We start from the raw sequence: 16,924 nt of genomic DNA, 5'->3' as shown, positions 1-16,924 counted from the left end.
TGATAACTGACTAAACCAGTATGACTGCCTGCTTTAATCCCAGATTGCTTCTGGAGCTGCAGAGGGAAAAATCTATTGATTATTGAAGACAACACAATTTATAAAGCATAAGTGTCCCCATTCAGTTTCTAATGAGTTATCTAGTGGTCGCCCCAGTTCCTCTGACTTGCAAATCTGTTGCAGGACTGCTTGCAGGAAGAAGCAAAAATATAACTTATATTTGTTTCCAGGATGCTCAGCAGGTGATTAGTTGCAGAGATTGAGGAGTCAAATTTGTACTTTCCTCTACTTTCTGAAACAAAGTATTACTGTCCACACATACAGTTGGCTCTTTTCCAACGCCCAGTTTTCACCGAGTCAGCTTCGTTTGGTGTGGTGGACCCGGGCCCTTTTGTTGCTGTAATGGGTTAGCTGACCAGAGAGCATGGGGCTACTCAACCCCCACCGCAATGGGCCGCACCCCATGGGAGGGGAGAGGCAAGCTACACTCCGTGCTCTGGAGACCAGAGCCACTGTCACTGGATGGTGGAAAGCCGCAGCTGTGCTCTGTGCCCATACACATTGGGGCTCCTTCCTCCGCGATGTCGGCTGCACTGACCCTATGTATTAGAAAAAAACAAAGAAATTTTAGAATTCACATCATTTCCAATCTTTAACAAGGGAGACTCTAGTAGTAGCAATTGAAGAACAAGCCTGAAATATGCGACATAAAATGAACCCATTCCCAGACCACTCTGGACTCGATTTTTTAAAAGTTAAAATGGTTTGGTTGGCTGAGATGGCGCAGAGGACTGTGTGTTACCTGACATTGCTCTTTAGCATCCCCTGTATGTCTCCTCTCTCCCCATCTGGCCCACAATGACTTGAGCACAGAGCTCAGGCTTCAACCGCACTTGCATTCCTACCCCCTGGGTGCAGGCTGCTCTGCCCCTCTTGTGCTGCTCTGCACTTAACCTGCACCAACTGATGTGGCTGAGGGCGATGAATATGGTTCTATGGGCCCACCACTAACATAACCTGCGTTTTAATAGGTTTTCCAGGAGCAAGGAAGGAATGGGCAAAGAGCCAATCTTGATCTTTTATCTCATCCTCCACTCTCTTCCCACCTCCGGTTGCTATGTGCACTTTCACCACAGGCATTTACGAGACAGCTGGACATGTTGGGGGTGTGATCACTCATGTCAGGAGACAGTTATATGAGTGGCCCGCAGAGAATGGATCAGATTGTTTGCAGTCGAGTGAGCAAAAAGAGAAGTAGTCCAATCTATTCCTGAGCGCTCAGCTGAGTCCTTTGCTCTTTTCTGAATTTAACCATACTCTGGTCAAATCACTATCCCATTGGTTAATTTGCAAAATATACGTGTCTCTAAAGTAGATTACCTTTATAACAAAGAACTATGTGTTTTTAGCTCTTCAAGAAAAAATAGTATGTTACTATAAGATATTCCATTACTTTCTAATAATGCTACTAATAACAACAAAATCCAAGCAACTTTTGAAAATGCTGAATGTTTTCATTATTGAGGTAACAATACTGGTAATAGTGTATATAATACTCTAATATTTACTGTAATTTTAACCTACGCCTCCATCTTGGCGGAAGTTTAGCCAGGCCTACTGTAATTTTAATAGTTAACTCTTAAGTGTACTTTAACATCCAGGGTCTTCCTCAAATTAGAAAGTGGAGTTCTACTGAATTGGATTTCATGGCAATACATGTATGAGCAGTGTATTTATAGTACATTTTTTAAAATAAGAGGCCTATATTCTCTCTACAAGGAAATCTGATGAGAGTATGGTAGTAAGCATATTTGTGAAGGGCAAATATCAGAAAATATAAGTGCAGCTTAAATACCAGCAGATGAACTATTTTTGTTGGCTCAAAGTTTCTCTGTACCTTTCTCAAGGCTTCTGATACAACCTTGTTCTCTAAGTTATGAAACAGATCTTTGATATCTGGGACTAAAGCCTAAGAAGCTTAGCATAACACAACTGTCAAAGGTATCATGTCAAAGCATATCCAACTCATTTCTACCTGTGGCAGATTGAGTTCCAGAACAGCCTGAGGACATGGATTGATTCTGTGGGCCCCCTCCCGGGGGGGTGGCTGGATTTCCCAGGTGCCCAGGCGTCCGGCTGAGGGTTAGCCCCTGATAAGACCTGAACACTCCCTGATCCCTGGGAAACCCCCCTGATCAACTTAAGTTTACAGGAACCTTTCGTACTACAACATGAAACACATTTTCTAGGACCCACTGGCAATTTCCCTGGAGTTATTCTTACAGCTACTGATATAAACCCAAACCTCAAGAATGACCTCAAATCCCACCCTAACTCAAAATAAGGAGTCAACTCACGGTGTGCTTGCTCAGAGTTTTGAGTAAACACAGTAACCTCACTAAAAACAGGAATCCAGTCCAAATACCTTTCTCTGAAGCTCAATGGCATTTCAGTACAGCACAGCTGCTCACATAGCTTATCCAATTTGACTATTGTTTCTGTACTTAACTGAGACCTTTATCATTCAGGAAGGCATTCAGGATGAAGGTGAAGATAACCATGGGCCTGGCTCCTGGGAGAAAACCTGGCCGACATCTGCTGCCTGGCCATCTGGAAGGGCCACAGGTTGAGTCCCATTGCTGAGATCCTGGTGCTCCTTCACAACCACAAACTACAGGCAGTAAAAGTGAGGGAGAGAGAGAACATTGTACAACTCGTAAATTATTTCAACACACGTGAAATCAGAGTTTATGGCTTCCTCATGTTCATCCTATGGAAACTGAAAGCTGAAAGAAAGGCCCTGTCAAATTTATTTCTCTGGTTAATGAAAAAATTAGTTTCAATTGGGAAATTTAATTTAAAGCAACCAGCCCCTATCAATACCTTTACTGAACAATCTATCCGGATTCCAAAATCCCAACTTTTGGGTCATGCGCTGTTTTATTTTAAGCAATCCAAGAATCTGTACGTGTTCTAACCATGGCCAATTGGCCAGAAAAATCGTATCTCATACATGTATGTGCTCTAACTTTTCCAATGTGTGTGTGTTCAGTTAATAAAATTCATTTAAACATGCTGCTAAGTCTGAGTAATTGGGGTCATGCATGGGTAGTGATAACTAACAGTGCAACTACTATTTGTAGGGTCCTTTCCAATGCTTTTCCATGGTTGCACAGCACTGGAACCAAAATTCTAAATGGCAGGCTGAGAAAGCATTTCCCTGCAGTCAACAAAATGATTATTTTTATTATTATTTGTATTATGCACAATCAATGTGGTACTTGCCATGGAGGCTGAACGTAGTTCACTGGCTCACATTCACACCAAATAAATTAGATATTAACATAGATCAATGATAAAAGAAGTGACCCCAGACCCCAGGACAAAGGATGGAGTGAAGTCCTTCCCTGACGATCAGTGACTCAGAGGATGGGCTGCCCAGGGTCAGGTTTCAGCTAGTGAAGCTCGATTGGTTCAGAAATGGGCCGTCCAGAGGAAGGGACCCCTAACTCAGCAACACGATGAAGAGGAAGGGATGGATAAAAACCTTGCTCACATTTCTCTGTGAGAGAAGTGCAGAAAGGAGTGATGAGTGGAGCTGATTAGGGAGGATATGTTGATGGTGGAAGAGTGGATCCCCTGAACACGTGTTTTCATTTTCTTATTTTCCACAACACTAATCACCCTCCTGTTTTGCAAAATCAATACACGGCTCTCTGTGTATGGGCACATACCTATTATTTATGGCTCAAGTCAAACTCAGCCCTCTGAACTGCAAATTTCCAACCATATGTCTCCCTGGGAGAAGAACAGAGGTTCCTGAATCTCTGGCTGAGATGGGATGGCCGCTAATAGAACCAGATTTATTTCCGCGGCTTCTCCTCCTAGTCTGGGCGCTCAGCTCTGCCCCGCTCTCGCTGATTTTGGCAGCAGCAGTTGGCATCGGCAAAACCTATGGTGGCGACCGGGGAACTGCGCTCCGGAGCCCCAGGCCACCGACCGCAGCTCTGAGCCAACAAGCCGCTCAGGACAACGGCCAGTGCTTTGGATTTCTTAAAAAAAACAAAACAAAACCGCGAGATATACACAGATTGTGTGCCTCCTTCACCCATGATTGAAGTCGGATGAATTACACTTGCCACCCAAAACCTGAATGAAACACAACATAGACTGATAAGTCAATCTAGAAATAATTTAGAAGTCCACTGAGTCATAAGGCCTCAAAGAACTGAGGACATTCTAGGGCTCAGTTCACCCAGAATCACACACTCATGGAATCTCTAGACAGAAGGAGACTTAGGGCTCATCTAATTCAAATCCCTTGGTGTCCTGAAGATGAAGCAGGGGTCAAGTGACCTGCTGAAAATTAGATAGCGAATTGGTGGCAGGGTAAGGCTAGAAGTTGTATTTCTTACTGTATTTCCATACTCAAATTCAACCATAAAATAAGGGTATGCTGAATACCTATAACAGGCAGGACAGATGATGACTTGTCAGTCAAAAGTATTCTCTGGGAATCACCTGAGGTGGAGGCAGGAAAGTGGGCAGAATGGTGAGGGAAGGCCCCCAAACGTGCCTTTGCCCCTGAATAATCTCTCCTTAAGACCCTTCCCCTGCTTCCCCACAAGTTTCAATCCCTTTTGGACTTGCCATATATTCTAGCCTCTCCCATGACGTATCCTGCAAATTATACCAATAGCACACAGTGAACCAACCAAGTTATCTCTGATAGGTTTCTGGAAACAAAAATTCCAAGTTTCAGGTGTTTAGCCTGTCTCAAGTCTGCCCTCTAGTGTTCTACATTCAGTGACTGAGGTGGGTGATCCGAAGCATTCAGAACCTGAGTACATACACACTGATGCCGGATAAAACACAGGACACCTGGTTAAATGTGAATTTAAACCTACACTTCTGGTGCTGAGATCTGAGAAACTGACAACACAGCCTGACCACAGCAAAACAGGAACAAGGAACAGCATTCAAACAGAGGCTGAGCAGACAGCCTGCGGCATGTGAGTGGCCTACTTAGAGCAAGATAGGCAGATTGTAATCTGTTTAGTTTTGAATTTTGAAACCCCACCCTGTTCCCGCGCACGGTCTCTGTCAGCAAACAGCTAACTGCCACGTCTGCTTCTGTTCAACGCTTGCTTGCTCGTCCCTATATAAGGACTTAGCTGTAAGCGCTCAGCGTGTCTCTCATCTGCAGCCCTTTTGGGCACCGTGTCTCCGGACACTCTGAGAGTTCGCCCCTGCGCAGGTTAAGCTTGGCCAATAAAATAAGATCGAAACCCTGAAAGGTCTTCGAAAATTATTCTCGCATCCAGTGGATATAACACTGGTATTTGTACGAATCGAACTAGGTGTCCTGTATTTTTGATTTGCCGAGTCTGGCAACGATTTTGCTGCTGAAGTTTGGGGATTTAAATGTTTGTGAGAAATGAAATATGAAGACAATTAGGAGAACAACCTTGGGTTTTTAAGACATCCATCCGAAGGGGATCACCTAAAAATTGGGAAAGACTTTTTGCTTACACATTCAAATCTAAGTTATAGAAGAAACTACATAATAGGGGGGAAAAGACTCCACAAGTTTCTCATGCCATTAAGTTACAGTAGCCATTAAGTTATGGCACTACTGTCACCTGTTGGGTTTTCACTTCAGGGCAGAGATCCCCACCCCACCCCCGCACCCACCCGGGACCACCCCACTCTCTGTGGTGCCAACAGCAGTAACACCTGCTGGAAGCTATGACAGCTGCAGGTCTCTCTGAACTCAGAAGAACAGGAAAAAATGCCCTGGGATTAGTACAAAGCCAATTTCTTTATGTATTTTGGTCACATTACCGAAGGTTGGGGGCGAGAGGCCGTCCCAGCCTCTCTGTCTGCAGGCCTGCTAACGCTCGCTTCTCTGTTCGACTCTTCGTACGGGTTTTCTGGATTTTTCGATAGCAGCTTCTGAGTCCTGCAGCCAAACCAAAATGCCAGACAGTCTCAAAACCAAACAAGAGTAGCCTGCTCCGTGGTGGGCAGGGACGACAATTATGTTTGCTACTGAAATTTAGGTACTTAAAATGCATGGGAGAGAACAAATATTAAGAAAACTATGTGGAAACATAACTTTGGGTTTTTAAGGCATTATTTTCTGTACAAGTTCCCAGATAATGTTTCACTTTTTCCAACATTCTGTGAGATGTGGGCAGCAGAGTGACGGTAAAGCGGGAGCCCTGCGTTTATTCATCTGTGGACAGACACATCCACTGAGTACCAGCTGCACCCCGGACACTGTCCTGGTACTGGGGATGTAGCAGCCAAACAACAACAACAAAAAATACCCCTGTATCTTAAAGAACTTAACAGTTCGGTGGGGAGGAGGGCGGTCTGTGCATCACAGCAACCGTGTGACACTCACTGGATGAGCTCCATATTACAAGTGAAGCCAGGAGGGCTGGAAGATGACAGCGACTCACCCAAGGCACACAGCTAACTAGGGCAGCGCAGGAGCCGGGTCCTAGTGGACCACTCCCAGGCTCCTTCCCCTGGCACGCGGCGCTCTGCTCACAGGCCTTACGGGCAAGAACACAAAGAGTGGAAGGCCCGAGAGCACATTGTCTCGTAGTTGCCAAGCCAAGAAACAGGTTAGATCTCCCGCCCCCAAATTCGGTTTTACAAATACTTATTTGGTTGATAAACATCAGGCACTAAGTCTATACAATGCATGGTGTCGTGCTCTAGGGAGGAGTGGGGGGACAGAGGGAGCTCTAGTGTTAAGGGGATATCCCTGTCCTCAAAGTAGTGGCCTCTAGAGGGAGAGAGACAGGTGTGTAACTCATAGAGTAGCCGCAGACGCAGGCAAGGACGGAAATGTGGTGGTGAAACCGCCAGCCAGCCTCGATTCCCAAACAGCACCGCCGTCTGCGGTCCACAGCAGCCTAACTCCCTGTAGGAGGGCGTGCCTGGGGCCAGGAGGCCTGTCTGCACACCTGAACTAGGGCAACACACAGGTAGGAGCTGCTGTGAACCCCCCCCCCCCAGGAGCTGTGAATTCAATGTGAAGGATGTTTCCAGGAAATGGTAATTCCAGGAAATTGAACCAAGTGGCTAATGTAATCAGTTTTAAAGTTGCAGTGTTACAGTTTGCGACAGAATACTTCCTACTGTTTCAAAAATTTAGATTCATGAAGTAATAATATAACAATACTTTAAAAATTATTTAGTTTCACAATCTTTTGAGTGATACATGAGACAAATAGTGTCAAGCAATCTAGACGAGACAGGCAAGGACTGATACAAAGTAAGGAATAACTGAGTCTGACTCTAAAGAAAGTAAGTAGCTTGCCTCACTTAAAGACCCAATGTCAGAGCTGTATTTATTGGCATTCTTTAGTGACATGGCAATATTTAGACTGGCAGTTTTAATTTTGATTTTATTAGACTCACTACAGCCACAGTACAAATGCAGTCGAGAACATAGCTGAAAATTTGCGGTGGGGTAAGTAGCTTCACTGGCCAGAAGCTTGGTAAAAAACCACAGGTAATATGGCTTGGTAAGTAACCACAGATTTGTTCAGAAAAACCTTCACAACTCTGAACACATTTCAGCCAAAAAAGAGGGAAAGAGTTCAGATGCGTTTTCTTTTTTTTAAATCCTCACCAGAGGGCATTATTTCATTGCTGAGAGAGAGAGAGAGAGATGGAGAGAGAGGCAGAGAGATTGGTTGCCTTCTCCTACATGCTCGGACTGGGGGCTGGACCTGCAGCCTGGGTATGCGCCCCGACCAGAATGGAACCCTCAAGCCTTGGGTCTACAGGACAACACTCCAACCAACTGAGCCACACCAGCCAGGGCTGATGAGTGTTGTTTTTGAAAAACTAGTCCTTATCGCTTTTGATTCTCACTTTTGATTCTAGGTGTACAGGGATCAGAGGCTAAAGACATTCTTTTTTTAATTTTATTTTTAAGATTTTTATTTATTTATCTTTAGAGGGGAAGGGAAGGAGAAAGGAGGAGAAACATCAATGTATGTTTGCCTTTCGTGCGTCCCCTGCTGGGAACTGGCCTGCAGGGAACCGGTCTGCAACCCAGGTATGTGCCCTGACTGGGAATCGAACCACGATTGTCTGGTTCGCAGGCCCACGCTCAATCCACTGAGCTACACCAGCCAATTTTAAAGACATTCTTATTTGTGTAAAGTCTACGGTCATCTTTCAGCTGAGATGGTTTTTTAATTATAAGTAAGACAAGCCAGCAATCTGCCATTGGCTCTCAATCCAGAGCTCTGAAGAACATCGACAGAACATAAAATATGCATACTATGCCACAGCAGAGTAAGAAAACATATTTAATAATTATGGCACACATAAACTTAAGTTTCTTGCTCCCAATTTTTTCTCTACTTTTATTTGCCAAGCATCGACTTTTCTTTTGTCATTTTGTCCAATGGGATGAAGCACTAACTATTCATTATTCTTTCCACATACATCTAAGAGACTGGTTGGATACCATGCTACAAAGTACTGATGCACCACTGAATTAAAATTTCAAGTTGTGCCTGAGCATCTTATGTCTCGAGATTGAAAACAGTTTGGAACATGTGACTGTTTGGGAGAAGATTACGGTTCCTGACAAGTCATAATAATAACAGACAGATCCTAAATGCCAGACCTACGCTAAATTCTTCACTTAGATCCACTCTGTTTCACAGTAACTCTGAAGTACTGTTTTTGTTCCCGTTTTATAGCAAAGGAAGTCATTGAAGACAAAGGTCTGATGACGTCCTCAAACACCAACTGGGAATTGCACCTGTGCAGCCTTGTCCAGAGCCCACGCTCTTAACCACTGCACCAGGGCACAGCAGGACCCTGGACAAGCACGTCTCAAGTGCTATTTTTGAATTCTCCATAATGCAAGATGGTCGACATTTGAGTATTCGTGGGGTACCAGCAAGTGTGGTTGGACTTGTATCAGCAGATGGTGGTGGTGGTGGGGGGTCTGTACATCCCAGAAAATGAGGACCATTTAAGTTTAGTGGGTCTGAGGTTTGGGGCCATAGAGTGATGAGATCGAATCAGATAATTCAACAGAGTTCCCATCTGCCACAAAGTGTTACGACTCACTGATTTGGTCCTGCACAAACTGTAACGGGACATAACATGTCCCTCAGTGTTGAGGGCAGTGGAGGGTGCTGTCCTACTTTCTAAGAAAATGAAAAGTCAGCATTGTGATGTTTATTAATTCATCCTAATGTAGTGTGGTTTTTTAATCCTCACCAGAGGGTATTTTTTATTATTGATTTAGAGAGAGGAAGGGAGAGAGAGAGAAAGAGAGGGAGAGAAATATCAATGTGAGAGAGAAACATTGATCGGTTGCCTCTAGTACACGCCCTGACCAGGAATCGAACCCACAGCCTTTTGGTATACAGGACGGTGCTTCAACCCACTGAGCACCCGGCCAGGACTAGTGGCAATTTTTAAAAACTAAATGTGCAAACATTATTTCACATTGTTTAACTTTTCACTTGAATTATTATTACTTTTTAAAGATTGTATTTATTTCTTTTTAGAGAGAAGGGAGGAAAAAGAGGAAGAGAAACATCAATGTATGGTTGCCTCTCGCATGCTCCCAGCTGAGGACCTGGCTCATGACTCGGGCATGTGCCCTGACTGGGAATCGAAGTGAAGACCCTTTTGTGTGCAGGCTGGTGCTCAACCCACTGAGTCCCACCAGCCAGGGCACTACTGGTTTTCTTGAAGTAAAGTTAATACTTTGTGGCAAATCCACTCAGTGGAAGGCAACTATGAAAAAAATGACCGTGCCGCAGGCTGTGGGGGTGCAGTGGAGGGGGGGAAAGCACGTACAAGAAAAAAGTGGAAGATAAAACCGCACCGTTAAAGGAACTCTACAGGTGTGTGGACAAGGGCTGGAATGGACCAGGAGAAGGGAAACCACTGCTGCTTCACAGCCGGGAAATCCCACACCACTTGTCTTCTGTGATTGTTATTCCACGTTTGAAATGTATTCCAGTAAGGACGGAGACTGACTAGCTCTGTAGGAGGTAGGCGTTCTCCTTGGGGGGGGGGGGGGCTCGTTAGAGGCCGAAAGTGCCAACGGGAAGAAAGTGTCACCTGTAGTAGTGGGCGCCCCACAGCGCCAGGAGCAGCAGCAGGACCAGCGCCACCACGCAGACAGCCACCACGGTGATGTTCCGCTGCCGCCGCCCCTGGTCCGCATGGCGCAGCTCCCACCACCTCAGGTCCTGGTGCTGACATCGCTCGCCCACGTAGCCAACAATGCAGCTGTGGCGGCACACAAACAGAGGTCAGCGGTGAGCCCTCCACGAAAACGCTTATGCTTCTCAGACGCGATCTTCAGCCGACTCTCAACCCCTCGCGTCCAGACCCAGCTTTTCGGAAGCACTCGGGAAATCCACCAGGGCTCAGCTGGAAGCCCCCTGCTTTACTAGTCCATGCTGTGTGGACTCCGCCTGCGGTCTGTTTGCACACTGCCTCGAAGAGGCATTGCAGGACATCGATTAAAGATCAATTACTCTTAAGCTGAAATCCTGAGGAGTTACCTCTAAGACCAACACAAAGCAACTTTGCCCTAAGAGCCAAGAGAGTTTTCGCACAAATGTTTGGCCAGAATGCAATGAAATCTGAGTTCTAAGGAAAGGAAGAGTTTGAAAGCAGAGTCCTTTACTTGAGGGCAGGCTATACAACAGTGTGAATGAGAAACCCCTGCCTACCCTATGGAGGGAACTTTGTTTTTTAATCCCTGCAGGCTCAAGAGACAGGCTCTCAGTGGCGACACACAAGCATTTGCCTACTTTCTTCAAGGGGGGGAAACTAAATGCAGGAATAAAAGAGGCATTCACCAGCAAACACCCTGCTATTTCAGTAGTAAAATTGTTACTAGAGTTACCAACAGCCGCCAACAAACGTTGTGAACCTTCCAATGAAAGTAAATGAAACAATGCTGCCATCTACTGGGGATGTGCGCTTCGGAAACTAGTGGGACCTTGGGTAGTGAAGTTTATCGTTCTCCATGAAAGCATACATTTAAAAAATAACCTGTTAACTATTTTGCTTGGTTGTTAGAAATTTCATTCCCCTGCCCCTGGACCAACTGTCCATCTATCCGTGCTGCCACAGTCTTCCAAAAGGACAGGAAGGAATGAATACTCAGAGAACTGACACCAGACCTCGCGGTGGGAAGGGACAACAGGGAAAAAGCAGGAGTCAAAGCCTCAGAGGATCTGGATTCTGCCCTAGTTCTACCTTGAGTTGGTCATAGGAGCTTTGGTGACTCACTCTCAGAGAGCAGGGAAAGGACCTAGCATCTGTTAAGCACCTCATGTGTCTGACACTGTGCTGGGCACTCCTACTCACTATATTCTTGACGGCACACTCCCATTTTATAGATGAGGAAAGGGAGGCTCAGGTGGGTTTACATCGTTTGTGCCAGGTTGCTCAGCTAGTGAACAGCAGGTGCCATTCAGATGGTTCTCTGATTTCAGAGACTATGTTTTTCCCACCACACTGGCCTGCTTTCAAAAAGGGTTTTAAGCAACATGTACTTCTGAAAGCTGTTCCTCTGGAACTGACCAGGCAAGAGATGGCAGGATGCGAGTCACAGGACTACCAAGCGATTCCAGGCTTTCCTAGATACTGTTTTAATTCAAGTTAACTTTGGTTATGGACATTTACAATCAGTGACTGGCACACACTTTTAAATGGTTGGTATTAAAGGGGCCACACCTCAAATTTTCTCAGAGATTTTAGAGTTTCAAGGAATGGAGGCCACAGCAGGCTCAACATCTGAACCTCCATGAGCCTAATGAGGCCCAGAGCCTTCCGTCAGCAACTCACAAGTTCACAAGCGTGGGCCACACACCACCGTTTCTTTGGGTTATTGAGCTCTTCTCTTAAACCAAACGAAAGATTCCTTGGTCAAATAGGTTTCATTAGCTACAGGCGAGTCATTTCAAGAAATTTTAGACTAAATAAAAGGTCAACAAGACTTTTTCACACATTGTGGTGCATCATGAATCAAGAATGGAAGGCTAGAGTACGCCATGCTTTTCAAAATCACAGGACACATTTTTGAATGAAACATTTCACAGCGCCAGTGCTAGGGGGCCTCGGTCTGAAGAAGACCTGCCCGGCAGGGTGCGGGTTGCTTCCAAGCCAGACCGGAGTAAGTAAGGACCTCCCTGAGCTCAGGGGGGGTGCTGAGGATCTGCAGTCCGGGAACCGCTGAGGTGGCCCTTTGGCATGGAGACCCCAGTGGTCGCACCCCTGCATTCCTGGGCAGCCAGGGGCCCCTGTTTTCCAAGCAAAGAAAGAAGAGGCCCCTGTCTACGCCTGTTCAGAGCGTTAGCAGCACTGTGTTGGAATGCTCCCCATGAAGCGTTTCTAAGGACAGTTGGACGGGCAAGCTCCCTACAGATGCGCTTTTAGGAAGTAAAAAAATGCAAGGTGAGGTCTTTGGGAAGAGGGAAGGTTTGGATGTTCGATTACACCACAGTTATATTAGATTCAGACTTCAAAAACGAAGTCCTGGTCCAAATTAATGGGGACTCGTTCTATTTTCAATATTGCTTTCGATTAAAGGTCCTTCAATTTGAGCCTCACTCCAGGTAGTCGTTTTGTAACAACTCGTACTTAAAATATTACCAGAGGAATATGATATTTCCATCAAGATTTAATGACAGAAAGAAAAGTAATGTGCTAGAGTTTCTAAACCATTTAATTAATTGACACTACCAGGTCCAAATGGAAATATCATACTAATTGCAATGCCTAACCCAGCAGTGCCCTTCATATTATCATAAAGTCTTTTCTAAAAGACTTTATTTAGGTCAACAAAAGATGACCTAATAAACTCAGACATGTGTTTTCATTATTTCATTATTTGGGAGAATAAGAAACCATGAACAGGCAAAAACAACTGATTCTTATTCTCAAAATCAAGAATAATAGATTTATATTGGGTGAGAAAAGTACAGCATGTGAATATGACTATGAAAGCAGATTTTTATTAGAACTGAGTCATTTTTGCTAATATCCATGAGCATTTTTCATTACTTTTGTCAGGCTGACATGATCCATAATACGAGGCCACACACTTTGTCACAGAACATAACTTAATTCTAATAATTTAGACTACTTCTGCTGATAAATAAGAAAAGCCTTTAAACTCATAGCATTTATTTGTGAGAAAGAGAACACTACATCACTCCTTCCTTGGACACAGAGAAAATTATCAGTGAGTCAGGCATCTAGTGTTAGGAGGCCTATTTATTGTTCGGTATCTGTGGATTCCCTCACATTGCCTTCAAAATATGACAGCAACGGAAAGGAAAACTGATGCAGAGCGAGACACTGTGCGTGTCCCTCTCTGAAAGGCCCAGGGGGAGGTTCTCCGTGAGTGTGGCCAAGCGCCTAATGGTGTCGGGGCTTCAGCTTGACACTGCCCCAAGATGACACTGTGAAGTCACCGTGAGGACCAAACAGGAGCACAAAGCAGTGGTGTCTGCATCCACAGTGTCACGAAACAACAAAGGTTAAACATCAACTATTAGGAATTATAATATATATGTGTGTGTGTGTGTATACACATGAGTTTTGAGAATTGAAGGCATAAAGTCCACTGCGAAAACCTGCAACACTTTTGTAAATTCAGACACGTATCATGGATGCTGCCCATGTATTTGGCAGAAAGTAAGTCAAAGGTTTAAGGAATTCCCTCACAGACCTAAAGAATAAGAAGTTTAATGACCAGACTGCATCATTCGTAACATCAAGTTATTTAAGTCAAAGGTAAAAATCACCAACTCCTTAAGAGTGTATCTAGTACTGGCAGCTGCAGGGTGGAGGGGTGGGGAGAGGAGGGGTGAGGTGTGATATGCAGGGAGAGTGCAGCACACACAATTTATACACGATTGTTTATATATTTTCCCTAAGGAAAAACCTAACTATTGAAAATTTTCCTTAACGTCAATTTTGCAGACAAGCTGAAAGTTACTGGCCGCAGCGGCACACCTCCGTGCCTCAGGAAGACGGCCGGACTTACTTGCATGCGTAGCTGCCCACGGACTCGATGTACATACACACACCGCCGTGCAGGCAGTACCCGGCGTGCGACGAGGGGCATTCTGAGTAAGCATTTCTCACGGAATAGCGGCCGTCCTCCCTGAGATGAGGGGCTGGAGTGGAGTCTAGAAGAATCAAAGGTGGTACTTTTATTTTCTGAAGCAATCAGCGTCTTCCAGGTTCAGGTATCCTCCTGCTTTTCGGAAGGTTGCCTTACCGCACTTCACATTATGAGAGGCCTACATTAGTGCACTGGTTTGCTAACCAAAAGAAATCCGAGGAGGATTTCTGTTTTAATAAAAAGAGGCGAAAGTGAAAATAGCGTTCAGAATTTGCTTTGCATGAGCCCTTGGAAACCCAGCGCCTCGCCCAGCTGCCCCAGCAGCTCCTTCCCCAGGAACCACACCGAGCATCTCGGCACCAAGCTGCCATAGCTTTGAGCTCTGCAAGCATCACCGCTTCATCTCCATTTGTTTTGTGCACCTGCTGGTGAGACCTGTTCTAAGGCATCTTGAAAGCTCATGAGGACATTAACCCTCAGTGTAAAACTGGACATAATTAAGAGTATGAATTGACAAGTTATTTGGGGGGGGGGGGTCAGGGAATGCTCAAATTTTTTTCCATATAAATGAATGGTAGTAATTCCTTTTTCACTTTACTTCATTTCAGCTTTCGGATAGCAGGGGCAACCTGTATCATTATCGGGAAGTAGTGGCTGTGAACACTTTGTGATCTAGTGTCTCTTAGTGACTATCAAAGCGAGTGTCAGTAGAACTATCAAAGCGAGCACGGTTTCACTTCCTAAACAGACTTTATGTCATTCACCATGAAGAGAGCCATCCTTTCTGCGGGTTCAGTGTTTTTTGACATAAAGTATATTGGAGGCAAAGAAGAGAACGGTCAACCCTAAGACACCGAATGCATGCAGAGTCACTGATCTCATCATAAAAGCACATCAGTCATCCAGAAACACACACTGTATAAAATGACAGCTGGCTTTAAGAGGGTCTCACTGAACCGCAGCATCTCGTTATGACTTATAAACCACCCACCAAATGCACAGCCCACTTACTACCCACTATCCCGGGAGTCTCAAAAATTTCTCCCCCACAAGGATTCCTTCTAAAAGCTATTTAAGTTTCAGGGGAAACCTCCAAGACAAGACTGGTCATGTTGAGAGACAGGAAATGTTACCGTACATAGGAAATGCCAAAGTGGTCAAGTCCCTTTCACTCAATGGTTTGCCACACAGTAAAAGGAAAACATTAGGATGTGTAGCTGGCTGTGTAAATATTAGCAGTCTTCCAATACCTTTAAGAACAAATTATCTGAGGGGGAAAAAAGACTCAAGCAAGCACAGAATGATCCTTTATTAGGAGACTTTCTGCTTGTAGATCCGAGGGGAATAAACAGCTGGCAGGGGACAGGGCCCTGACCCTGGTGCCCAGGCCTGGGAAGCCAGTCCCACCGGGCCGTGGGTGGTAAGGAGACTGGGTTCTGGGGGGAGGGCCCAGGAAGCAGGAGAAGACCACTGTAAACATTTTTTAAAGAAAGAAAAAAAAATCTGGAGTCCTAATTCAGATAATAAAAAACAGTGACTTTTTAAAGTAATATTTTAAAGTTCTTGAAAGTGATTTAAAATGCTGGAAGTCCAGGCACCCTCCCAGCCTGCCTGGCCTGGCAGTTTTCCAGAAGCCGAGAAACTGACATTACAAAGCAGCATCTTAGCCGCCTGGGTGAAGAGAACCCCCGTGTTGCCACTTTCACTGAACCATGGGAAATAAGAACAGATTTATTTCAGATCCTATCAAATTAAAAAACAACAAGAATGGACCACTTCACATTCTCAAACCCAGCATCAACCTAATCAGGAAAGCAAGCCCACCAGCCTGATTAAAACAAATAATTTCTTTTCTTTTTTTAATTAGAATTTTAGTTATTTACTTTTACAGAGGGGAAGGGAAGGAGAAGGAGAGAGAGAAACATCAGTGTGGGGTTGCCTCTCATGCACCCCCTACTGGGGACCTAGCTGCAACCCAGGCATGTGCCCTGATTGGGAATCAAACCGGCAACCCTTTGGTTCACAGGCTGGTGCTCAATCCACTGAGCCACTCCAGCCAGGGTGTAAACCAAATGATTTCTAAAATCTCAAATGCAAATACACGTGGGTACAAAGTTTTCCAGAATCAAGTTCCTCCTTTTGGATCTAGACCTCCCCCCAACCTACCGGGGCAGGTCCACCCGGGTTCAGACAGGCTGCCGGCACACATGCAGGTGTAGTTTCCCTCCGTATTTGTACAGGTGGTATTTTCCCCACAGGTGTGCATGCCCAGCTGGCACTCATCAATGTCTGCCAAAAAAAAAAAAAAAAGGGAGTAGGGAACAAAAAAGTGGGGTGGAGAGGAAAAAGAAGGTTATGCAATTGGAATACCCAACATTCTAGGAGAGGAGCGTCTTTGACTTGTTATGCTGCACGTTTTCAGAACTCCACACATTTCTAGATTCAAAAATTTTATCATGGATGTTGGTGAGAGTGATGAGCTGGGTCACTCGGCTGCGTGCTCATTCATGTAAAGTCCTGACATAAGGCTGGGGGTCTCCCTACTGTTTGGAAGGAAAGGACACTCCCAACACCAGTAGCTCAGTGAGAAAGTTGGAGATTGGTAAACAACCTCTAGGCAAATATTTAGAAGTTCAGATCATATGAAATAAAACATTATCATCTTTTTAACATAAATATAAACTAAGTCATCACTTTCCAAACTATCCACCTTTTTCTTTCTCAGTTACCACTGCCCTAACATTTAGGTCCCTCCTTTCTTCTTTTTTTTAA

At 44.9% G+C, this 16,924-nt stretch overlaps 1 protein-coding gene across 6 annotated transcripts in view; it reads right to left on the bottom strand.

Moving 5' to 3' along the window:
- Window positions 1–473: 473 nt before the first annotated feature.
- The window catches only part of EGF (epidermal growth factor), an 89,731-nt gene continuing 73,280 nt past the window's right edge, over window positions 474–16,924 (bottom strand). For 3 of the 6 annotated variants that reach the window (XM_037156189.2, XM_053657038.1, XM_053657039.1), the window contains 6 exons: window positions 16,319–16,441; window positions 14,072–14,216; window positions 10,123–10,293; window positions 5,845–5,962; window positions 2,510–2,671; window positions 474–599 (listed from right to left, as the gene is read on the bottom strand). In XM_037156189.2, coding sequence (XP_037012084.2) covers window positions 2,537–2,671; window positions 5,845–5,962; window positions 10,123–10,293; window positions 14,072–14,216; window positions 16,319–16,441 — 692 coding nt within the window. In that variant the 3' untranslated portion in view covers window positions 474–599; window positions 2,510–2,536. The remainder of the gene's footprint in view (window positions 600–2,509; window positions 2,672–5,844; window positions 5,963–10,122; window positions 10,294–14,071; window positions 14,217–16,318; window positions 16,442–16,924) is intronic. The other 3 variants (XM_037156199.2, XM_037156209.2, XM_037156226.2) reach the window with 3 other exon arrangements.

The sequence above is a fragment of the Artibeus jamaicensis genome, unplaced genomic scaffold (assembly GCF_021234435.1).
Source record: "Artibeus jamaicensis isolate MK-2021 breed Jamaican fruit bat unplaced genomic scaffold, CSHL_Jam_final scaffold_3222, whole genome shotgun sequence".
Classification (NCBI taxonomy): domain Eukaryota; kingdom Metazoa; phylum Chordata; class Mammalia; order Chiroptera; family Phyllostomidae; genus Artibeus; species Artibeus jamaicensis.
The sequence above is the reverse complement of the archived record's forward strand: the minus strand, read 5'-3'. Positions and strand labels throughout refer to the sequence as shown.